This window comes from Rousettus aegyptiacus, unplaced genomic scaffold (genome assembly GCF_014176215.1).
Source record: "Rousettus aegyptiacus isolate mRouAeg1 unplaced genomic scaffold, mRouAeg1.p scaffold_m13_p_5, whole genome shotgun sequence".
Lineage (NCBI taxonomy): Eukaryota > Metazoa > Chordata > Mammalia > Chiroptera > Pteropodidae > Rousettus > Rousettus aegyptiacus.
In genome coordinates, this window is record NW_023416308.1 from 121233062 (window position 1) to 121256629 (window position 23568).

A 23568-nucleotide genomic window follows, 5' to 3' on the forward strand; every position below is an offset into this window, starting at 1 on the left:
GGCCTGGCAGGGCTGGCAGAGGGCGGGGAGGCCAGGGGAGGGGCCAGGGGGTGGGGCGTCTGCCAGATTATCAAGAAAACAGCTGTAGGGGCCACCGTGGGCCACCGTGGGGAAATATTGATTCAGGTTATCTGAGGTTTATCTATTTACTCATCTCCCTGCGTAAAGCTTAACCCCCCCCACGCCACCCCAATTACCATGTTCCGACACACGCCCAGCAACCCTCGGGCGCTGCCAGCCACACGCCGGGCCAGCGCAAGCAGGAGGCCCGGCCGGAAGCAGGTCCCACGGGCTTCCCAAGGCCCCCACCCCGCCCAGCAGAGCAGGGGCTTGAATGAGGGGACCCGAGGACCCTGTGTGCTTGCTCCTCTCCCCGCCAACCCAAGATGGGGGCGTGGGCTCCTACGGGGGTGCCGCAGATGGGGGGCTCCTGCAGCTCGGTCGGGCCCCTCGCCAGCCCACCCTCTACCCTTCCGCTCCCCAGGCAGAGCCTGTCTCTGCAGTCACGTGTGACCGGCACTCAGGAGCCCAGCCAGGGGACACTTGAGGGAATCATTTTCTCTGGGGCACAGGGAACCTAGCCAGGGTGGCCATCCCTGAGGGGAATGGGGCCAGGTCCCAGACATGCCCGCGGCAGGTGTATGCACCGCTGCCTGGGGGGGAGGCAGCCCCCACCCCCACGCAGCCCCCGCCCTCACGCAGACCCCACCCTCACGCAGACGTGGCCCTCACGCAGACCCCTCTGGCGGGAGGCAGCCCCCACCCCCACGCAGACGTGGCCCTCTGCCTCCAGCCCCGGGAAGGGGAGGTGAAGTGACCGAGGTGGAGGGTCCCCTCTCTGAGAGTGACCCGCCCCAAAGACCAGTGGTGGGTCAGATGAGCGCGTGTCAGACTCTCTGAGTGGAGCTGAGCCCAGGAATGCTGGGAGTACTTCGAGGGTCGTGGTGTGGTGTGCGAACTTGTCCCCGCCCTAAACCTCAGTTTCCCCTGGCAAGGCCGGCCAGCCCTCAGCCCAAGCGGACACAGGCAGCAGCTGTCGGGGAACCGAGGCCAGGGGCCCACGGCTCCCAGCCTGGCTTCCTCCTGACATGGACAGGATCCTGCGTGTGGCTTCGCCGGGCAGCACGCTCGGACTCGGGGAAGCCCACAGCGCGGGGTGAGTGTGGCGGGGTCCATCTCAGCATTGCTGCGACTCGGGACAGGGCTGGCCTGCGGACGGGGCTGTGGACACAGCTCCCCCGACCAGGCTCCCCTCAGGGGCAGCGACCTGGCCTGCCACTCCTGGGGGGGCCTGTGACAAAGCCCCTCGTCCTGTGCCGCTGTGAGCAGAAGCCGTCCTCCAGGCAGGGACCCCAGGCTTGGGCGTGTGGCGACGCAGAGCGTGCGGCCTGAGCCAGGACAGGCAGGGATTAGAAACCGGAGCCAGAGGGGCCGGCGGGCCATCGTGCCACTTCCCTGTGGGGCGCTGAGCCTGGCAACCCGAGCACGGGGCCGGTGATTTTCCACGCCGGGCTCCCCCTGCCCTGGCGGGGACCAGGGATGCCCGGCCGGGCACCGCACACGTCCACGGCCCCTGCGACCCCGAGTCCCGAGGTGCAGTTAGGCAGGTGGGGGTCGCTGCTGGGGTCTCTGCTGGGGCCTGAGAAGGTCGGCCGCATGACCCCTCTGAGGCCCGGGGTGACCCGGCACCCTCCCGGCCAGCCGCAGGTCTCAGGCGGGGCTCCGGGCACGGTGACATCAGGCCACAGGCGTGGAGTGTGCGTGAGCGGGGCGGACGGAGCCGGCGGAAGGCGGGGCTGAGGGCTCCGCCTGGCCGGGTGACCGGGGTGCACCCGGCCATCCCCAGCAAGGAGTCCGGGACCCACCGCGGGATCCGGCCCCACTGTGCGACCCCTGGGCAGTCTCCACGGCCGCCGGCCTTCGCCCGCCGAACGCGGTCACGGGCTCTGTGTCGTGGTGCCGAACGGGACAGAAGGGAGCTGGGCAGTGTCCGGACAGGGCATCGAACACGCCGCGACACGGAGACCTACCACCGATGGCATGCGAACGGGGTGGCCGCAAGCTGGCGAAGGGCCCCCGCCCCGGCGCGGCCCCCAGCCCTGCTCTCCCCCGACCCACCACGGCACGGGCCCGAGCGCGGGCAGACGGCTGAGGAGCCTGCCAGAGGGGCCTCTCTCCGGACAAGGACGGGACCCCCGAGGGCCACGGCCAGGCTGACCCCCACGGGCAGTGGCCAGCCCGGCCCCCCCGCCAGGCCCCACGCCCAGCGGTGTTTACCCTGACAAGACGCACTCCCGAGGACCGCAGCAGTTTACGGTCCTGCACAGGGAGAGGCCACACAGACGTCACGAAACGCAGCCTGAGATGACTCTCTGCAAACCCTGACTCATCAGGAAGTGGGGGGCTATGGGGGAGAGCCCGGGAGGGAGGTGGGGAGGGAGGGGCCCACACCTGACAGAGAACCCCGAAGACGGCAGGTGAGTCCCCGGGCCTCGTTCTGAGCCGCCTCGAGTGAACTTCGTGTCCCAGGCAGGCCAGGCCACGGCGCCAGGTTTCGGTCCAACACCCGACTAGACGTTGCCGTGAGGGTGTTTCCCATGTGAGCGGACGCCCCTCTGACGTGGTGGGCCTCGCCCGATCAGCCGAAGGCCTGGGGCCTGATGGCGGAGGAGGAGGCAGGGACGCACCTGCAGCCTCGGGCCCCCCAGATTTCAGACTCGCAGCCGCCACAGCCACGTGAGCCACTCCAGATGGGTCTGTCCCTCTCTGAGCCTGGGCCCAAGGCCACCTCCACGGCTCCGGCCTGGTCTCGGTGGGCAAACGGAGGCCGTGTCCACAGAACCCGGGTTCCTAGCCCCTCTGGACACCCAAGGGAGACCCAGCCCCAACCGGCCATGGGGACAGGGTCTCAGGACTCAGGGCTGGCAAACAAAACTCCGGCCACGCCCACCCCGTGTCCACGTCCCCCCCGAGACACCAAACGTGGCAAGCGCGTCCCCCTCCTGCACCTTCGGAGGTTCGGAAAGACTGGGGGGTTGCAGGCCAGGCCCCCCATCACCTCCCCCGGCTTGCAAGGGTTCATGGCAGGACGCCGACCCCGCAGCCCCACATGTGAGGTGGGGCGCAGCTGCTCGGCCGCGTGTTCCCGGCGGGAGAGGGGAGGGCCGAGGCAGTGGCCCAAGCATGTCGACCCGGGCTGGGCAGGCGGCCTCTGGGCCAGCCCCTCGCCATGCTTCAGAGCAGCGCCTTCGGGCGGTCACCCACCTCGAGACCTGGCCCAGGTCCCGCGCTCCCCCCCAGCATGGTCTGCACTGCCCTGGCCGCACTGGGTGACCCCTGCTGGCCTGGCTGCTGTGGGCCACACAGTGGATGCGCCGGTGGGTGGGTGGGTGCACGGGTGGACGGATGGTCATGTGGGTGGCTGGACAGACGGATGGGTGGGTGGGTGGGTGGGTGCACGGGTGGACGGATGGTCATGTGGGTGGCTGGACAGACGGATGCGCCGGTGGGTGGGTGGGTGCACGGGTGGACGGATGGTCATGTGGGTGGCTGGACAGACGGATGGGTGGGTGGGTTCACTCTTCGTGTGCAAAGTTCGATGGGTTGTGATATAATGCACAGTCACACACCCACCATTACAGCGTCACGAGAATTTCATTGCCCTAAAAGTCCCTCCTATTCCAGTCCCCCCCGAAAGCCTTGGAACTGCCAGTCTCTTGCCATCATTATACTTAGGAGTTAAATACACTGTTATGATTCATTTTAAATCTCTCATTGCTAAAATCTAAAATCTAAAGCATCACGATGAGAAACCGTGGCTGTGATTTCACGTCACAGCGAGAAAACCACTTCGGGTTTACTAGTCGGGAGGGCACAGGACGACGTTTCGTCTAAAGCTCCAGCTCCAAACACTGTGAGCAGCTTTCCCGGGGCGCGGTCGGTGCCCGGCGCACTGCACCTGCCGGTGTGGACCGGCTCAGTCGAAGGCGCCCCTGACGCCTTCGCCGCCGCCGGCCGCCGCGTGTCTGCAGGCCTCCCGCCCTCCATCCCGCCCGCGACGTAACTGCGTCCCGCGGGGAGCTGGCGCCCCGGGCTCCGCGCACCCTTTCCCGCCCAGCGCCGCTCACTCAGCGCCGCCACCTGGAGATGCCCCCGCCTCGTTGGGCCTACCGGTCCCTTCGCCTTCATGGTGGAGCGAGGGGATGAGACGGCGTGCGCCCGTTCGTCCGCGGGCCCTGTGGCGGGCTCCGGGCTGTCCCCAGCATGAGGCCGTCACAGGCGAAGCCTGCTCACGGCACGGCCATCCGCAGGGAGGCGCTCGGGGGCCTCGCTGCTGCCCGATCCGCCCCCCTCCTCCCCCCCACCCCCCGGCCACTAACGGTGCCGAGAGTCCCTGCGTGTGCTGCTCGGCTACCCACGTGCCCGCTTCGGGGACGCCTCCCCACAAAGCTTTCCCTGCTATCCGTTGGGTTACTTGGGTGTTACTTTGTTTTTTCCTTTCCCCGAAGGGTTATTCCGTGTTCTAGAGACCGGCCCGTTCTCAGAGGTATTCCCCGCGAATATTCTCGGTGGCTTGTCTTTTCATTCTCTTAACAGTGTCTTTTTGAAAACTTGAAGTTTCTCATTCAGATGAACATCAGTTAATCGGTTTACTCTTTGACGCATCGCGTCGTAGGTTTCGAGATCTGGATCCAACAACTTTTCTCCTATGACTCCTCCGGAAAGTCTACACCAGCAGGGGTCACGCGATCACGCTGCGACCGTCCTCGCCTGCGGCGTGAGGCGTGGCTCGAAGCCCACCCCGCGCCACGTGGGCGGCCGGCGCCTTCGCCCCTTTGTGAAAAAGGAAGATGGTCACTTAGATGTCCGCGCGTTTATCTCCGGACCCCGCTCCGTCCGCTGGTCCCTCCATCTGTCCGTGTGCCCACGGGCCCAGCCAATGCTCGCCCCCACCTCTGCGCCCTTCCGGGGCCGCGTTCCCGTCCTCTGGCCCCTGCATCTCCGTCTGACTTTCAGAATCAACTCGTCTGTGTCGACGGAGCGCCCGCTGGGGTGCACCTGAGCCTGCGCCGGCCGCCGGACCGTTTGGGAAGAGCCGAATCCCGGCGAGCCTGGGTCTCCCGGCCCACGAGCGAGGCTCCCGCCCCCACCCAGCCGGGTCTCCGACTCCCCTCGGCGACGTGTGTGGGGCTCAGCGCCCCGCCTTTCACAGCTTCTGTGCGATTTGCCTCCGAGTCTTGCGTGATTTTTACGCCGCTGTAAATGGCCTCATCTCTTATTTCAGTGTGTGATCGTCGCCAAGGTATCAAAGCGCGCCTGGCTTTGCGTATCGCTCTACGACCTTGATGAACTCGCCCATCGATGTAGCGGCTTTTCCGTAGACCCCGGATTTTCTTACAGAGACGAGCACATCGTCCGCGAATAGAGACGGCTTGTTTCTTCCTTCCGGTCAAGGTGGCTTCATAGGTCTCTCTTCCTGACTGCGCTGGCGACGGCTTCCGGACCGTGCTCGCTCGCTGGGCACGGGGAGAACGTCCCGGTCCCGCGCCCTGGGGACTGCCTCGCCTTTCCTGTGGCATCAGGCGTGGGCTCTGCAGCCCGCGTCCCCCTCGTCAGCTTCCTGAGCTTTTTCATCAGGAACGGCGCTGAGTTCCGTTCGTCTCTCCTCCGCGCGTGTCGAGACGGTCACGTGCTTCTCCGCGCTCAGTCGCGACCCTCGTGAGGGGCGGGATTCTGCGCCCCGAGCCTTCGCGCGGCGCCCCCGCGGCGTCCGTGTGCGCGGGGGACGTCTGTCCGTGCTTTCCCTTCCTTCTGATGTCGTCGTGTGGTTTCGGCACCAGGTGAAACCGGCCCCGGAGCCAGGGTTGAGAAACACGCCTTCCCTTCCGGTGGTTCTGGGGGAGGCTGCGCGGAGCTGTCATTTCTTCTTCCCCGCACGTCCGACAGGACCCGCCAGGGAAGCCGGCGGGGCCCGAGTTCGCTTCGCGGGAAGGTTTCCGCCCCCGCGGTTTCTCGAATAGTCACGTTTTTTCTCCTTCTCGAGGGAGCGTTAGTAAGTCGCGTGTCTCAGCGAGTCTGTCCGTTGCACCCCAGCTGCCAGGCGCATCGGCAGAAGGTGGCTGGTGACGGTCCCCTCGTTTCCCCTCCTCCCGCCAAGACCGGCACCGGCGCCTCCTCCCCGCCCCGCCGGCCGGCCTGGAATGCGGCGCCGTCACCGGCACTGTCACCGTCGAGGAAGCGGCTTTTGCGTCACCGATTTTCCTCTGGTGGTTTGTTTCGTTTTCTCCTTCACCCCATCGGTCACGTTCCTCTCTTCCGCCGGCTTCGGATGTCATCGTCTCCTCGTTTCCGTTTCTGACTTCCCGGGTGGGAGCCGAGGTCCCTGGTGTGAGCCGGTCCCTCTGCCGCTCTGCAGGACGTTTCCCCCAGACACGACTTCGTGGCGCCCCGCACGCTGCGAGCCCCTCCTGCCCAAGGTTCTGGCTCCGGGGACCCCAACGACGACACGCTCGTCCCCTCACCCCTGCTGGCCAGTCTCTTTCCGGCTGGGGACCCTGGGCTGGCCATGTCTGCTGCCGCCTGGTCAGAGAGATGAGACCGCACAGGGCGTTTCGGGCAGATGAGCTCGCGGACCGGTGCCCAGCGCTGCGGGCGGGAGAGCAGGGCCCCGGCGCCTGGCACGGGACCAGCGGGACCAGCTCCCAGGGCGACGGGCACATGGGGCTGCTGACCTGGGACCGGGGGGCACTCGGGGGGTTTGGGGTGCCCGAAGGAGCCGAGGCTGGAGGAGGGGCCCCCTCTGAGACTGCGGGGACCCCGAAAGAAGCTGGGGAAGGAAAGGGGATACCTCTTCCCGTTCACACCCGACGGTGTCTTCCAGGAAGCCGGCAGCTGGGAGCCCGGGGCACAGTGCGCGACATCCCAGTCTCGTGTACAGATCGGCTCTTGCTGCGTTGGCGAAGCGCCCAACCCTGGGCTTAAAACGACCAGCAGCGAGTAGGTGATTGGTCAATAGACAATAGATGACAGGTGATAGATAGATGATTGGTAGACAGACAGAGACGATAGATAGACCAATAGGTGATAGATAGATGACGGACGGACGGACGGGTGACGGACGCGTGTGCCGCGTGTGCACACGCTTCTCCCAGCGCCGACGGGCGCACGAACGCCGCGCCCGGGAGCGGCGAGCACCGGCCCAACCTTGGCTGCGAAACCCCGCGCTCCAACAGCCGGAGCCCGGGCCCGGGGGAAGTGGCGCCTTCTGGGCACGGACACGATGAGACGACCCCGGAGCGTTCTGCAGTGCCAGGGGGCGCTCGGGAAAGGACGAGGTGTGTGAAAAGGACGCCGCCCCCGATGGCCAGAGCTGGAGAGATTTGGGCAACATTCAGCCAGGCCTCCGGGAGCTGCTCCCACCGATTGTCACCCCGCGTCTGCCCCGCGGTGCCTTGCGGCCAGCCTGTGGTGGGAGGGGCCGGGTCACGATGGCAGCTCGCTCCCCGGCCGCCTGCCGCCCTGTGCCAGGCAGCCCCGCAGGGCTCGGGAGCAGGAGGCCTGTGGCTCCCCTCCCGGTGCCCAGGGCCTGGGCTGGGACCCTCCCACGGAGCCCAGGAGAACGTCCCGTGTGCCACAGACCCTTCCGCCAAGTCGGAGGAACCTCAACCCCACCAGGCATCTCAATGGAGAGGACCCGGCATGGGGGCTGTCGTGTTGGGAGGAGGCGAGTGACCATACAGCGACTGCCCGGCTGGCTGTACCCCTGGGCCTGGGGGAGGGATGCTCACCATGGCACCGAGACTCAGGGAGAACCCCAGTGTGGCCGCGGCAGGGCCGTGTGGGGCAGGAGGCCCCTCTGCACCCTGCCCCGTGCCGCCCAGTGCCCCGGGAGGCAGCAGAGGGGCCCACGAGCAGGGCACAGAGGGGTGGGCTCAGGCAGAGGCGGGAAGGAGGGGCTCCGCACGCAGCTCAGGCTGGGGACAGGCAGGGTCTTAGCACAGGTCTGTCCAGCCTCTCGAGGGAGCCGAAGCAGGCGGAGACCAGCCGGGAGGCAGGGTGCCCTGTCCCCACCTGAAATGCCCCTGAGGACACCCCGAGTGCAGACACGGACATGTGCTCGCTCCCCAAACCCCGGAGGCGCACGCCGACGGGGGCGGAAACGGCTTCTGGCCCGGGTTCTGTTGGGGATCGAGAGGGGCCGTGGCCGGAGGCGGTCGCCAGCTCTCGCCAAGGCGCGAGCCACCGCAGTGCAGCCGCGGAACCTCGGCCACACGCGGGTCCCTCTGACTGCTGCCATGTCACCGTCGCCTGCCGTGACCCGTGCCGCAGGGGCCCTCGCACAACGTGAATGGGGACAGGAGGGGGACTACCGTCCTCCGCCCTTCATGGCCTCACGAGGCGGCACCCACCTCTGCGGCCACTGCGGCGGGCAGGACGCCTTCCCACTGCCGGGGCCGGGAAGGCGGTTCACGCCCCCTGCTCATCCCGTCACGGGTCAGAAAACCGGGGTGAGGGCTGTCGCCCTCTTCGTCTATTTGTCCCCATTTGGCCCCAAAGACACGTCCTCCTTGGGGAAAAGGCTGTCTGTGATGTGATTCAGAAGGATCCTGAGGTGGGCTCCTGCTGCGCCAAGGGGGGCCTTGACCCCGTGGCTGTCCTCACGAGCGAGACAGTCACAGGCAGAGAGAGGCGCAGGGAGCAGCCGCGAGCCCAGGAGCGAGCACCCGGCCCCCAGAAGCCAGAGGGACAGGAAGGACCCTCCCCGGGGGCCTACAGGAAGGACCCGTCCTGCCCACACCTTGATCTCAGACTTGCAGCCTCCAGGACCAGGAGACAAAGCTCCCAGCGTGTGGCCACCACAGGGAGGCAGGAATGTCTCTGGGGAGCTGCAGGGTCATCTGTGGGCAGGGGACAGGGAGGATGGATGGCGGGCAGCCGGGGGGCTGTCCGCGTGCCCACTCTTGCCCTAGTCGAAAGCATACGAAACAATTAAAAATTTTAAGTGATGTTTAAATAGAATCTTTGACAACATGAGAAGCTTATGGGGTAAAAATAAGGGAAAAAATCAGAAACATGGAACAGCGTGAGAAGAAAATAGTCAAACGTTTATCTGAACAGCTTCCTAAGTGTGAAGGAAGAAATCGGAACAGGGTCACGGGGTGAATCCAGCGCCTCCCCAAAAACGTGGCGCCCGGCCTGCGGGCACGACACCAGACCCCCGGCCAATTCCCGTGGGGCCTGGGCTCGAGGCCGGGGCGAGGCGCAAAGCGGCGGGGGTGGGGGCTGGCGCTGCTCCCCACTTTCGCAGACAGAAGCCAGTGCACCGGAACCGGGGTGGGCGGCGGGTGAGACAGGAGGGGGTGGGCGTCGGTCTGGACCGCTGGAGGCCCCGCCGTTGATGGCAGGGGGAGGGCCCTCGGGGCGGGGACGCCAGTTGGCAGGAACATGGGCCTGAGGGTGGCCGCACCAAGCAAGGTCCAAGTGTGGGATCCGGGTCGGGGTCTCAGGTTTGGGACATTGGGACAGCTGTGTCACCTCAGACCTGCCCACCGTCCGGAAGGGCTCAGAAGGTGCAGCAGGGCTGGAAGGACAACCGTGTGAGGGAAGCTCCCCGTGGCCAGGTGGCGGTGGGCGGGGTGGACCGCGAAGCCCGCGGCGTTGGCCGGTGGACTGAGGCACCCCCAGAAGCGAGGGGGAGGGACCTGTTCGTGACCCGTCTCAGCAGAGAAGCCCCGGCCAGGTGAGCCGAGGCTCAACCGCATCAGAGAACCCGTCACGGCGCCTCTGCCGCCGTCCGCCTGCAGCTCCCTCGCAGGCCCCGGCCGCCCGGAGGAGGCGAGGCTGGGAGCCCCGTGGACCCCAGCCCACGACCGGAACCGGTGTCATCGTCTTGCTCCCTGCCTGCCCCACCAAGGCCCCGTCACGAACCGCCACCCAGAGCTGCTCGGAGGAGAAGGGACCAGCTGCGCCTCCGCCTCCGGCAGGACCGCCTCGGGCCTCCTGGTTGGCGTCCCTCCAAATTCCTGCAGTGAATCAGCAGCTCCCGGAATGTCAGCCAGCGGCAGGGCCAGGGCAGACGCTGTCCACAAAGTAAAGATGGAAGGGCTGCGCCCCACTCCAGGCTCAGCCCAGGGCCGTAAACTGCTTCCTGCACCCCCACTCCGCCCCAGCACAATTAAATGGCACGATAAACTCGAACACCATAAAGACGGCAAATGTCGGGCCCGGGCCCACATCTGCCGTCCCGCCTGCTGGGTTGGGGTCTGGGACCATCAGATTCTGGTGGGATGGGGAGACTTGGGTCCACGTCCCAGCAAGGCCTCCACACAAACACCACTGAAGCCAGGGAAGCTCCGGCTGCCCTTCTAGGGACAAGGAACACACCGATCCTGGCAGGTGCCCAGGGGCAGGTGGCTCAGCCCCTTTAGCCTCTGACCGGACAGAAGCCAGGCACAGGGCTCCACCTGGAAGATGAGGCAGCGAGTGAGGGACGCAGGGGCCTGGGGTCCTGACGAGGCAGCAGAGGGCCTGGTCTGAAAAGGCACTTGGGGCTCCTGGCCCCTGGGCCACACCCCTGGGCCCCCCGAGACTGACCTCAGCCAGAGGGCCAGGGCCTCACCCCCCCGAGTGGCCATTTCCAAGAGCAAGTTCAGGGAGGATGTGGGGAGCTGGAAGCTGTGTGCTGCGGGCCGGGACGCGGCCGCTGTAGGGGGATGGCAAGGCGGTTCCTCCAAAAATTTAAAATAGCCTTATCACGTGACCCAGCAACCCCACTTCCAGGCACAGACCCAAAAGAAGTGGAAGCAGCATCGCGAAGAGATGTCTGTACCCCACATTCGGAGTAGATAAAACGCGGAAGGGTCGAATCCGAGTGTCCGCCAATGGATGACGGACACACAACACGTGGTCCACCACACAGTGGGGTGTCGTCCGGCCTTAAAAAGGAGGGACGTTCGGACACTTGCTTTAACATGGATGCACCTTGGGGACACCGTGCAGAGCAAAATGAGCCAGACAGACAAGGACAAGCCCTGTGTGCTCCCACTCACAGAAGGTCCCCAGAGGAGCCGCATTCAGGCAGGAAGTAGGTGGAGTGCCGGGGCTGGAGGAGGGGGAGGGGCAGTGAGTGTTTATTGGGGACAGAGTGTCAGTTTGCCAAGATGAGGACGTTCTAGAGTTGGCAGTGACAGCAGTACAACCATGCGAATGTGCCTAATGCTGCTTAGAAATGGTTAAGATGGCAAATTTTATGTTCTGTGTACTTTACCACACACAAAAAAAATAATTTTAAAAGAAAAATTATTTTAAGTAATAAATAAATAAGGGCAGGTCAAGGCAGCCGGCTTGTGACCCCTTGGGGAGGCCTGGCTCGGGGGCAGCTCCATGGGGCGGGGGCCCTGGGCGGGTCACCGACATCTTCACTCCCCATGGCAAAGTCCCCCAGAAAGTGCGCGGGAGCTGCATGGCAGGAAGGACACCCCCAGGGGACAGGAAGGTTCAGCCTCCTCTCTCCCTGGTGACGGGTCACCTCCCCTGACTCAGGACCCTCACACTTAAAACGCGTCAAGGGCCCACAAGCTTTGACATCCAAGGCGACACCTGTCAATTTGCCTCGCGAGGCATTGAAACTGAGAAAGTTTTAAAACGTGTGTTACTTTCGTTACAAAATAATAAACACACTACGTGCCAACATAAATGACGCTTTTACAAAAAAATAACTGTTTTCCAGAACAAACTCGGTGAGCTGAGCGCGTGGCTCCTGTTGGAGACGCGGCCGCGCAGCTGGGGCTCTGCCTGCGCGTCCCGCCTGCGCGTCCCGCCTGCGCGTCCCGCCTGCGCGTCCCGCCTGCGCGTCCGGGAGGCGTGTCCGGGGGGCGTGTCCGGGAGGCGTGTCTCAGTGATGGACCAGGAGCAGTGGGAACAGCGGGAAACTGGTGGAGGCCCCAGGAGTCAGTGCGCACAGTGCCGTGGTCAGCGGCTGGGCCAGCTCCCTCCCAGGCCGCCACACCAGGCCACCTCCTGGGTGACGTCAGCTCCGCACCTGCAGGCGGGGACAAGGGGCGGGGCGGTGGCGCATCGCCGGTTCATCCGGACGCCCCCTGGCGCTGGTGCTTCTTTTCCTAGGAGCATGTGGCAGGCGAGAGGGGGCAACACTGAGGACCCACCTTGCCAAGCAGCCGGTGGCCTCGCCCCCTGGGGCTCTGCCCTGCTGTGCACCTGAGCCCAGCGGAGGACATCACTTCTCAGTCTCGTCATGAAATAGTTTAGAACTCACAGCGCCCCAAAAGTGTCCCAGGGACCGCAGTGAACTTGTGGACCATGCCAGGGAGTGGCTGAGACGATTTGTCACCTGCGAATGTTATAGAGTCGCCCGGGAGAATTTGGGTGCCTGGGTGAGGATTCGGCCCAGGGACAGCCAGCAGGAGCTGGGGGAAGCACTGTGGCCCCCCACACACATACATGGCCCCTCTCGACACTAAAACGGATGAAAGTGGTCACCTCCATCTCAACTGACCATCACATCCGTAGGTCCAAGACGAGGCCGGGCCGTGGGACTGGTGAGCTCCTGGGCCCCAGGTCCAGCTTGGGGTTGCCTGACTGGCAGCTGAGCATGAGCTTTGGCCCGTCTGGGACTCAGTTTCCTCTCCTGCTCAGGCAGCCTCTCCAGGCCTGTGCGCCCTGGTGGGTGGGGCGCCTGCAGCTGCCTCCTAGGGCTTGGGCAGGCGACGCCACCAGCTCCTTCAAGGAACAAACAAAATCTCACTTCTGGGAAAGGCCGACAGCTGGGGGCTAGGCTGGGGGAAAGTCCCGGGGAGGGCCCGCCGTCTGGCCACGTCCCGGCTGCGCCCTGGTTTATGGCCAGGTCCTGTTGCTGGCGCGGGCCCAGCTCCGCCACCCTGGCATCTTCCGGGCCGGCCAGGGCTGTGGGTGCCCAGGCAGCTCGGGGGCAGGGGGCGGGTGGGAGGTGTCTGCGGGTCACTTCCCAGGGACGCAGGGCCTGGCCAGCGGCCAGCATCACAGGGAGCGGGGGGTGGAGGGCCCAGCCGCTCTGCAGCACAGCACCCCCCAAAGCCCAGGCTATGGCCTGGTGCCTGTGTGCCCGGCAGTCGCACACACGGGGTGTAGCCTCCCCAGAGACCCACTGGCCTCCCCGGAGCCAGGGGTGGGGGAGGGGTGGATGGGCGAGGTCAATCAGGGGTCAGCCCAGACAGCTTGGCCTGGGGAGGGAGGTTGGGGGTGAGGGGTTAGGACTTAGGGTTTGGGGCGCAGGTCTTAGAGTTTGAGGGCCCAAGTGCTAGGGCTAAGGGGTTCGAGCAGGGGCTTGGGGTGCACATTTGGGGCAGGGTAGGAAGGCAGGGGTGCGGGGGGAGGGTTAGGGTCGGGCGTCCCAGGCCCCTCGCCATGTCAGCCACCAGACGGGACAGGACACGCTACCTGGGCCCTAGGAGGCAGCTCCAGGCAGGGCTTCCGCCGGCCACCTGGGAGGGCGCTCCTTGTGCCCGCTACGTCCCCCTGCAGGGGACAAACCCAGCAGGCCACTCCCTTCTGTCAGGCCCCCGTGGCCCCCAGGGGACCGGCTGCCCTCAGGCCCAGAGCAGTGGGTGGGGGCCAGCAGGCGTCTCCTCCACAGCCGGGAGGGTCCTTGGCGCCCAGGAGCCCCTCCCAGGGGACCTGAGAGGCAGTGGCTAAGAGAACCCCCAGGCTGCCCTCTGCTGGACCCCAGGTCTCCAGCCACAGATAAGGTCACCTGGAAGCCGGTCCAACAGGCCCAGCTGTGAGCTGGGGTTGGCAGCGAGAGGTGAGGTGTGGACGTTCACCTGCCACCTGCCCCCAGCCCTGCCGCAGCTCAGCCAGGCACGCTGCGGGGAAGGGGCAAGCAGCCGGGACACGGGGGGGGGGGGTGGCCTGGTGGCAGTGTGCAGCCCGGCTGGGCTTGGCGGCCGGCCGGGGGGGTGACGGGCGGAGTGCAGCTGGGGGGGACAGGCGGCCGGCCAGAGGGGCTCACGGGCCTCTTGGAGCGGCCTGCCGCGTGCCCCGGCCCCGCCCTCGGCAGGCTCCACACACGGTTGGCACGCCACCGGTCCGTGGGGGTCACCATGTCCTGCCCTCACCTGCCCTGGGTGGAAGCCCAGGATGGGGCGCCTGGGAGGCAGGTGCATGGCCAGCTGGGGGTGCGGGGGCCTCAGGCACCACCCCTCGGCTGCCCCCAACAGCAGCACCAACTAGGACCAACTAGGCCGGAGGGGCCCACACAGGCTGGCCACTCAGAGGGTGATGTCACCTCAGGTCACCCCTTCCCTCACGTGGCCTGTCCCTACCTGCAGTGAGCTGGACTGGCCAGACCCAGAGCTTCCAGCCTGGCCTTGGCCGGAGGGGCCTTGTTGGGAGTGCCCTCTCCCTGGGGGCGGGGGGCGAGGCCGACCAAGCTCCCACCCACCTCGTCGGGCCCCACGGAGACCACTGACCTCACCCCCGGGGCTGCCAAGGCCGGGGCCGCAGCAGCCAAGACTTCGCAGCCTGTGCTGCGGTGACCCAGGGCCTCTGACCAGCCAGGAGGACGGGCCGTGGGGGAAGGGACCAGCCTCCACCCTGCTGATCCTGCCCCTCGGGCACCCCCACACTTGCTCGGGACTCAGTAAATATGCAGAGTCACAGGCCAGGCCCCTGGGTGGGAATCAGCACCCCACAACGCCCACTCTGCAGATCCTGGTCCCCAGAAAGCAGGCCTGGGGGCCCCACGGGAGAAGCCTGTGCCCGGGTCACAGGCCTGGGGGCAGTGACACTTGTGGACATCCCCAGGGTTGTGATCAGGTCTGGGGGTGAGGACAGGGCCCCAAGGGAGTGGGGGTTCAAAGTGAGCAGAAGCAGATTTGGGTGGAGATGGTGAGGGGTGGCATGCCTCCCAAGTCCCCAGACGTGCTGAGGAAACCCCGCCCCTACTCCTTGAATGGGGTCCCCAGGGGGCTGGAGGCTGGGGACAGTGGGCAGGCACAGGAGTCACCAGGGTTCTCGTGGGCTGCGGGGCTGGGGTCCTGGCCGCCTGTGTCTAAGGGTCAGCTGCAGCGCCCCTCTGAACATCCGCAGGAAAGGAGGCTTGGTACAGCCACGAGTAACTGGGGACCCCCAGGACCCCTGGGTAGGGTCCACCCCGGCACCATACCCGAGCCCCACGCGGGCCGCCCACCTCGGTGTTTCCTCCGGGCTCTGGGGGTGTGCGGGGACCTCGCCCCCACCCTGCCGGGTGTGTGGTGAGGGTCGCGGTGTCCTGCCCCAGCAGAGCCTGCTGGGCCAGACCACAGGCCCACCGTGTGACGGGTCCACGCAAGGCTGTGAGGAGGGTGGCAGCCAACACCAACAGCTACCAGCAGAGGGCGCCCGGAGCCCACAGGCCGTCCTGGAGCGGCGGTGTGTGAGCCCGCGCGCGTGTGAGCAGGTGTTGGGCCTCGCACGCGTGTGAGTGTGCCCGTGTGTGTGCCCACGCCCACTCGGAGGGCGGCCCCTTGAGGGGTGGGACGCCATCCCCCCCACCGTTTCCTGTCCCCTTTCCTGTTCCCAGGTGCACCCCCGCCCGGTCCGCAGGGTCTGCAGTCTGGGCCTCCCGGGCAGACAGGCACCCTCACCGCCCCGGCACCGAGCCTCGGGGGTCAGCACGCCCCGTGGCTATCTGAACCCCCGGTCGGCACCCATCTGCGTTCAGAACGGGCCGCTCGGCGCGTCTGCCACGCGCGGGCCCCGTGTGCTGGCGGCCTCCACCCCGAGTCCCTGCGGCAGGTGAAGAGCTTCGGCCGGGCCCTGCCCACCCTCGCCTGCTGCTCTCCCTCCGCCGGGGCGGGCCCCACGCCTGCAGCCCTGGCCCTCGGTTTACTCGTTTTACTCTAGGTCCAGGACACCCTCTGGCCTGGCCCAGGCTCTGTGTCCAGTGTCCTCACGGCTGTTGAGGCGCCTCCAGGTGTGGCGGGCGTCCGGCTGCCCCTCCCCCAGCCCACCTCCTCCAAGAAGCCTTCCCAGGCTGCTCCAGGGCCTCCCAGCTCTGCGCTGCGTCTGCCCGCAGAGCCCGTTGACTTGAGCTTCTGGGGGTCCTGCCAGAGCCTGAATGTTCCCCATGACGTGTGGCCCCCGTTATGGGCTGCGTGTTTCGTGGTCCCCCCAAAATCCTGTGTCGAAGCGCTTACCCCAAGGCGATGGAATTGGGAGTGAAGAGGTCACAGGGGTGGCCCCAGGGCAGGGTTAGCACCCTCACAGGAGGTCACCCAGAGCTCACTTCCTGTCCCTCTGTCCCCACAGGAGGTCGTAGCGAGGGGTGCCACCTGCAGCCGGGTGGGGGGCCTTGCCGCCCTGACCTGCCGGCAGCCGGGGCTCAGACCCCAGACGCCAGGGCGGGGAGGGGCGCACGCCCGTCACTGCGGAGCTGCCCGTCCGGCCCCCTCACGCCTGCACCAGCCGCAGACGCCAGGCTGGGGGCCGGGCACCCACCCCGATGGCACTGCCACCCGGCCGCCAGCTTCCGGGGTCACAGACGGAGGCAAGGACCCCCCCCCGCCAAGCCCCCCTCACAGCCGCCAGCGCAGAGCAAACACCTGCTAACTGTGGACGGAAGGCAGCCCAGATAAGCCCGCGGCCGGCGGAGCACGCACCCGAGCCGCCTTATCTGTCCACTGTTCACTCAACATCCGCGGGAGGTCAGCAGCCACCGTGGGGGGGAGGATGTCTGCTCAGCCCTGGGGTGGGGGGCACGAGGGTCGTAGTTCTCGGCAGGCTGTGGCCAGTGAAGTAAGTGGACTCAGGCCTAGAAGCTGAAATGGGCCACAGACCCTGGGGCCAGGAAGCGGAGGCTTCGGGACCCTCCACTGGGGACTGGGGCAGAGAAGCCCCCTGCGCCCAGGGCTCTGAGTCCCGCAGCCGGTGAGCCCCACAGGGGGGCGTATGAGGTCCCCCACAAGGCGGGGCCGTGGGGAGGGACAGTGTTTGGGGGTGCGGGTGGGGAGGAGCTGACTCCAGCCAGTGGTTCAGGGGTGCCCTGCTGCAGGGTGGAACCGAGGGGCCCGGCAGACACGCCCTGGGGGGCCGGGTCCCTCCCCGGAGCGCCTCCCCACCCGCGGCTGAGCCCCGGCCAGAGGGGGCGGGGGACAGGGGGGTCAGGGCTCCTTCTGCAGTCTAACATGACATTCTACCCACCCAAAGGCCACACGGCGGGGCTGGGGGTAGCTGACGATGCTGGGGCCGCCCTGCAGGGCGCCCCAGACGAGAAGGAAGGGCGGGGACTGAGGTGGGGGGTAACGCCCGCCTCGAATCCAGGTGTGGGGTGGGGTGCGGAGGGTGGGGCCAGGTGCTGGGGACAGGCCCCTGAGAAGCCGGAGGGGGCTTCAGGGACGGAGCGTCTGCCGGGACGCGGCTTGCCCCAGCCCTTTGCAGTGCCCTCCCTGGGGTCCGTACCCCACTCCTGGTCCCGAGGCCCCTGGCTTGGGATGCTGGCTCTGTGGCGGCCCCCGGTACAGCCGCCCCCCAGCAGCTCAGACGGGCAGGGAAGGGAGAACCCTGGGCTGCAACAGGGTCACTGGGTGGCAACGGTGACCGAGTCAGGACATCCCAGGAGGCAAGCCTCCCTGGTCCTGTCTCCCCACACGGCGGGCACCCGTGGCTCCCAGGCAGAGTGCAGGGCGAGCTGGGCCTGGCTCCCGACTCCACAAAGGGTCAGCCTGGCCGACTCCTCGGCCCCGCCCCCAACGCTGGGTCCAGGACGGTCCCCCACGTACCCGGGGTCGCTGGCTCTGCAACAGAGCGCCCGTCCGCCACCCGGCCCAGTGCTGGCCGGTCAGTTGCCCCCCAGACCATCGCCCAGCCCACCCTTCAGATAGGCAAGGGCAGCCGGCAGGCCCGGCCACCACCGCACAAAGGCCAGCTCGGCTCTGCCGTCAAAATCTTTCCCCGACATGCCCAAAGCCACGGTTTCCAGCCCTTCGAAAGGATGTGGTTAGTGGGGTCAGGCCTGGGGGGATAGGGGAAGCTCCCCGCCCCCTGACCAGGGAACGTCACACCTGACAGGTGGGGTCCAGGGTGGCGGTCCAACCAGCGTGCTCTCTGGCACCTCTGTAAGCCAGAGCCCAGCCAACCCCGGTCTTGGGGGCCTCCTGCCCCTGACAGCAGCCGTCCGGGGTGAACGTCAGTGTCCTCACCAGGCCCCCAGCAAAGGTCGGGTCAGGGCTGCCCAGGGAGCCATGGCCGAGGGGACAGCACCCATCCGCCCCAGGGGGCCCGGAAGCAGGAAGCCGCGTGCGGGCAATGTCCCCTGGAGCCCGGGCTCCGGGCTGGGGGCCGGCCAGGCCAGGCCTCCAGGCCGGCGGGGTGACCGAGCTGCTCAGGGCCTGCCACACTGACCGAGGGCGAGGCAGGGTCTTGGACCGGGGCCTGAGGCCGGACAATCGCCCACTTGTCCCGGCCTCGGTTCCATTTCGCAAGGCCGGCCAGCGGGACGCCGCTTATCGCCAAGGCCGCCGGGAACAAGGGCTGTACACACGCTTATCTCCCCGGTGTGTGCTCGGCGCGGCCCGGCGGCCCGGGTCAGCGCGCACACGCCGTCCCCCATGATTTCCTGCCCGCCCCCGCAGCCCTGGCCCCCCAGCTGCCGGCCAGCCGCACGCCCGAGGCTGGAGGCCCGCGTCCCAGATCCTGGAGCGCACAGGCGCGCACACATGCGCGCACACACACGCACGCACGGGCAGGCTTCCTCCGCCCAGGCCCCGGGGACAGCAGTCCAGGTGACCCCCAAACCCCCACCACGGTCGCCTCTGTGTCCTTCAAGCTGTTGGTGACACTGGGGACCCCAATGTGCAGACTGCTGCCTGCCGCAGCCCGGCCCGCCCCGGGCCTGCAGTCAGCGAGCGTGGGCCACTCCTGCTCCATCCTGCACTCGGCCCCTCATGTGTCCTGGGCCGGGGGCGGCCTCCAGGAGCTGGGGCACACGGGGAACAGGACGGGCCCCCGCGAGGCAGGGCGCTGAGCGGAGAGCAGACAAGGAGTGTCCATAGGGAGAGAGGAGCCGAGGCCCATCCGGGGGGCCGTGTGCGGACGCTGGACGCAGCCGTGCCAGGGCCTGCGGTTGGTGCCCGGGGGCCATGTCCCTGGGGGTGGGCTCAGCGGCCAGGGGCCCTACATCATCTCCTGCCAGGGCGCGAGCCCCAGCTCCGGTGTAGCCCGGGGGGCCGGCTCCTCCGGCCCGCACCGCAGCCTCGCCCACCTGGGGCTGCGCCCAGGGATCCCCTTTCCCCATTCCGCGACTCCCCAGCCCCTCAGCCTGCCTGGGCCCCGCTTCTCCGGGAGCGGTTTCTGTTAGAATGATTCTCTATTCAGCACGTTTACTTCAGGTAAACGGGCAGCGCCTCCTGCACCGGTGTGGCTGGGTCTCCTGGGCGCACTGGTCTGAGATGGGGTGCAGCCCACGTGGGGAGCCCGAGCCTGGGGCGGGCCGCCAGCCCTCGTCGGTCCTCCATGGTGGCGCCCAGGGCTCCTGCACCCCAAGTCGCCCCGGGGCCAGAGCCACCCGCATCTCGCTCCGCCCCGCCCGGCGCCGGCGTGTGTCCTGTCTGCGGACAAAGGCCCACTGGTCCCTCTGCCCTGTCGTCTGAGGAGCTGCCCCAGGCCCCACGTCCTCCTCCCCAGGGCCACGGCACAACCCCCGCCCCTGTGCCCGCGGGGTCTGTGCCCCAAGCCGCCCACTCCATCCTGTGCCCACAGGGTCTGCACCCCAAGTCGTCCACACGTTCTGTACCCATGGATATGTACCCCAAGTCGCCCACTCCATCCTGTGTCCACAGAGTCTGCACCCCAAGTCGTCCATCTGTCCTGGGCCCGTGGGTTCTGTACCCCAAATCATTCACCTCTCTTGTGCCCACAGGGTCCGTATCCTAAGTCATCCACTCCATCCTGTGCCCACGGGGTCTGCACCCCAAGAGGCCCACCCCATCCTGTGCCTGATTCGAGCAGTTTAGAGCCATGGGGACAGAGCAGTAACTGGGGTTCCCAGGGAGTAGCATGCCCTTCCCACCCCTGCCCCCACCCAGGACCCGAAGGCCCGGGGACTGGCTGAGAAGGGCACCCCCCAGGGCCAGCTGCCCCTCTGACGGCCTCGAAGCTGGGGCCCCACCTTAAGGGCGGTCTAAACTGTCTTCGCTTCTGGAGAGGCCCTTCCGCTGGTGGTCTTTCTCCCCAGGGGAGGTGTGGGGCCCAGGCAGTGCCCCCCATGCCTTGAACAAGCCCCGTCTCGGCTCCTGGGGTGTGGCTGATGGTGCCCAGGCTGAGCCCTGGAACCACTCGCCCAGAACCGTCCCCGGCACGGCCCCTGGCAAGATCGGCGTGGAGGTGTTTGCAGGGAGGGAGGGTGTGTGCCAGCCCCCCGCTGGGGGGCAAGTGGCGAGTGACGGGGGGGGGCCACGGCCCGCCCAAGTTTTTCCAAGAAGTCCTGATAAAGCAGCACCCAAGATCCTGTTTGGCCACCCCTGTGCCCAGCCGGGGGGGGGGGGGCAGGGGGCGCAGGGCGGGGCCAGGGCGTGGGGGTGGGCGGGCTTGGCGGGGCAGGGCCTGCGGCCCCAGTATAAGGCGCCCAGGGCTGGCCGCGCGTTCGCACAGGTGCGGGGAGCCCGCCTGGCGTCCAGTGGCGGGAAGACCGGGTCCGGCGGCCACCTCTCCTCACGTACCATGCCGGGGCCTTGGCTGCTGCTGCTGTTTTGCGGGGGGACTCTGCTCAGTGGTGAGTGGGGCCTGCGGGCCACGCTCAGGGGTGGCAGGACGCCCCGAGGCCCCTTCACGTGGGCACATCTCTCCACTCAGCCAGAGGTGGCCGGCCGCGAGGAGGCTGGCGGATGGCAGGCCACTCCCCGCTCTGGCCAGGCTGCACTTGCCAAGGTCCGGCTGGCCCAGCCAGAGGGACAGAGGCTACAGGGGCCAAGGCCGGGGACGCAGTGGGCAGGGGTCCATGGGACATGCAGGCTCCCCAACAGCAGGCGTGTCAGGGCCGTGTTGGGGTGACAGCACTGGGCTCAACCCTGAGCCAGGCGCCCCCACCGGCCCACTGGGCCCAGCAGTCCCCAGGGGCGGCCAGAGGGCGTGTAGGGCCTGTGGGCGCCAGGTGCAGAGAGCCCGGTGCAGACCTGGCTCCAGGGTCCTGACTGTGACAGTGACCACAAGGTGGGCTCTGGCCTCAGCTTCCCCACCTGTGAAAATGGGGGAGACACAGCCCCCCACGCGGCTCCCAGGAGGATCAAGGAAGTGGAAGGACAGGGCGGCCCGCCCCGCCGGGCCCCGGCGGCGGGGATCCCCTTCCTCCTCCCGCCCCTGCCCTACCCCCAGCCTTCAGGCCGTTACGCCCGCCCTGACCGTGGGAATGGTTGCTGAGGGGCTGGGGGTGCCTCAGTGGCCCAGGGGCAGCCCCTTCTCACCGACTTTGCCCCCAGGCATCTGCAGCACCCCCACCGCCTGAGAGCCACTCGCTGAGCCAGGGAGACTCACCCCCCTCTCTTAGCCCGCCGCCCCATCCCTGGTGCTCCTGATCCCCACTGGCCTCGCAGGGGAACCGGGCGTGGCACCCATGTCAGGCCTTGTCACCCATGAGGCCCCTGCCCACCCTCCAGGCTCCTCCTTCCCTGAGGTGACTGAGGACTCGGGACCCTGCCTGGTCCTGGGGACGCGCAGACCTGGACCCAGACCTGGGCGGGGAGGTGTGGGGAGGTGCCCAGGAGCCGGCAGGTGAGGTGCGGCCTGCAGGCATGGCCAGGGCTGCAGCTGTGGGGGCCGCGGGGGACGAGGGCGTGTCTCAGCCTCGGCATCGGCACCGCAGCTGTGAGGACCAGCTCTGCGCTGGCCGGGGGGAGGGGTGGACCTTCCCTCCAGACCAGAGGCACCAGGTCTGCCCCAGGGGCTCAGGGGGCCTGGGCTGCGGGGCCGGGAAGGAGCCCCGAGCCGGGCCAGGGCTGAGCCAGGACAGGCGGGAGGAACAGCGAGCGCCCCGCCATCACGTGGCCGGTCTAGGGCTCTGGAGGGGCACAGCAGCCTGCCCCGCGGGCTCCGTGGGGCCCAGCCGGGGTCAGTGATTCCTGCCCCACATCACCCGGGAACGGCTCTGGCAGTGATGCCCACAGCCCAGGGCCTGTCTGAGAGGCTGACAGGTGACAGGAAACCAGGCACCTTTAGGGCCCAGCAAAGAAACCCACTGTGGGGCGTCAGCCCTCACCCGGCAGGTCTGAGCCCCTCCCCAGCTCCCCGCCCCCCCCCCCCCACTCCCCGCCTGCCCACGGACCAGCGAGTCCCTCTCCGTGCTCAGGGCTCCCTCCCGCCCCCCACGACCACCACCCAGTGAGGTCCACGGGGAGCCTGCAGGGCCAACAGCCCGTTGACCTGAGGCTCCTGTTTGTTCCGTTGAGCCGAGGGATCTGGTGCGCCTAGGGGTGAGCCGGTGACGGGAGCCTTGGGGTGGCCAGCAGACGCCCCAGGGCTGGAGGGGCCCGAGAGCTGGTGTCTGGTGTCAGGGACCCACGCTGCCCTGAGGCCCGGCATGCGGCCACACGTGTCTCCCTGGCGACCTCCCCACCTTCTCGGCATGACCTGAACTGCCGCACGAGGCCCCCAGGCCCTGCTCACGGCCCGTGTGCGTGAGTGTGCACCTCGCCTTCCTTGGGGGCGCTCGGGGGCAGCACCTTTGTCCTCCGTGTGCCCGTCACCCAGCAGGTGGCAGGTACACAGCAGCTCTGTGCAGACGTGGGGACCCAGCGAGCGAGTGAGTGCACACGCGGGAGGAGTCAGGCGTGAACCGTGCACTGACCACGGGCCCTCTCCACACAGGTCTGGACACCTCCTTTGCACACCCAGACCTCCAGAGGCTGAGGGACTCCCCACAGACAGGTGAGGGCCACAGCCCTGCCCAGGAGTCAGTGGCCTGGGGTTTCCATGAAGGTGCAGGCTTCTGATCTGGCTGCATAAGAGCCTCGGCCAGCCCCTCCCCTGGGAGATGAGCCCGTGCTGCAGGGGTGGGGGATCCCGGGGGGGGGGGGCGCAGCTTCGTGTCTGACAGACCCCAGGGCTAGTGACACTAGACTCCCAGGTGGCAGAGGCTTGTGTTCCTGTACGGCTCGGGTGACAGGCAGACTGCAGCCCTGGGCTTGGGGGGATCCTCTTTCCCAGCCCCCCCCCCCAAGAAGGGCCTGGAACTCGTGGGGCACCAGTCTCTAAGCACGGGCTCCCCAGGGACCCAGCTCCTAGGGTCGGGCTGCCCCAGACCTGCCCCGCCAGCCAGGGGATATATTACCGAGGCCCTACCCGCTCCCTCCGCAGCTCCAGACAGGGGCTGGTGCTCCACGTGGGGCGCTGGCCACTTCTCCACCTTCGATGGCCACGTGTATGACTTCGAGGGCACCTGCAACTACGTGTTTGTAGCCACCTGCAAGGACGTCGCACCCACCTTCAGCGTCCAGCTGCGGCGAGGGCCCAGCGGCAACATCTCCCGGATCGTCGTGGAGCTGGGGGCCTCCGTGGTCACCGTGCAGGGGGCCATCTCCATCAAAGACGTGGGGTAGGCCACGC

General features: G+C 67.6%; 1 protein-coding gene across 1 annotated transcript; it reads left to right on the forward strand.

Annotated features, from left to right (window-relative positions):
• Window positions 1-20691: 20691 nt before the first annotated feature.
• LOC118602982 (mucin-6-like) lies at window positions 20692-23561 on the forward strand. The gene is made up of 3 exons (XM_036221628.1): window positions 20692-20743; window positions 22831-22890; window positions 23170-23561. The coding sequence occupies exons 1-3, from the start codon at window positions 20692-20694 to the stop codon at window positions 23559-23561; spliced, it is 504 nt and encodes a 167-aa protein (XP_036077521.1).
• Window positions 23562-23568: the final 7 nt, after the last annotated feature.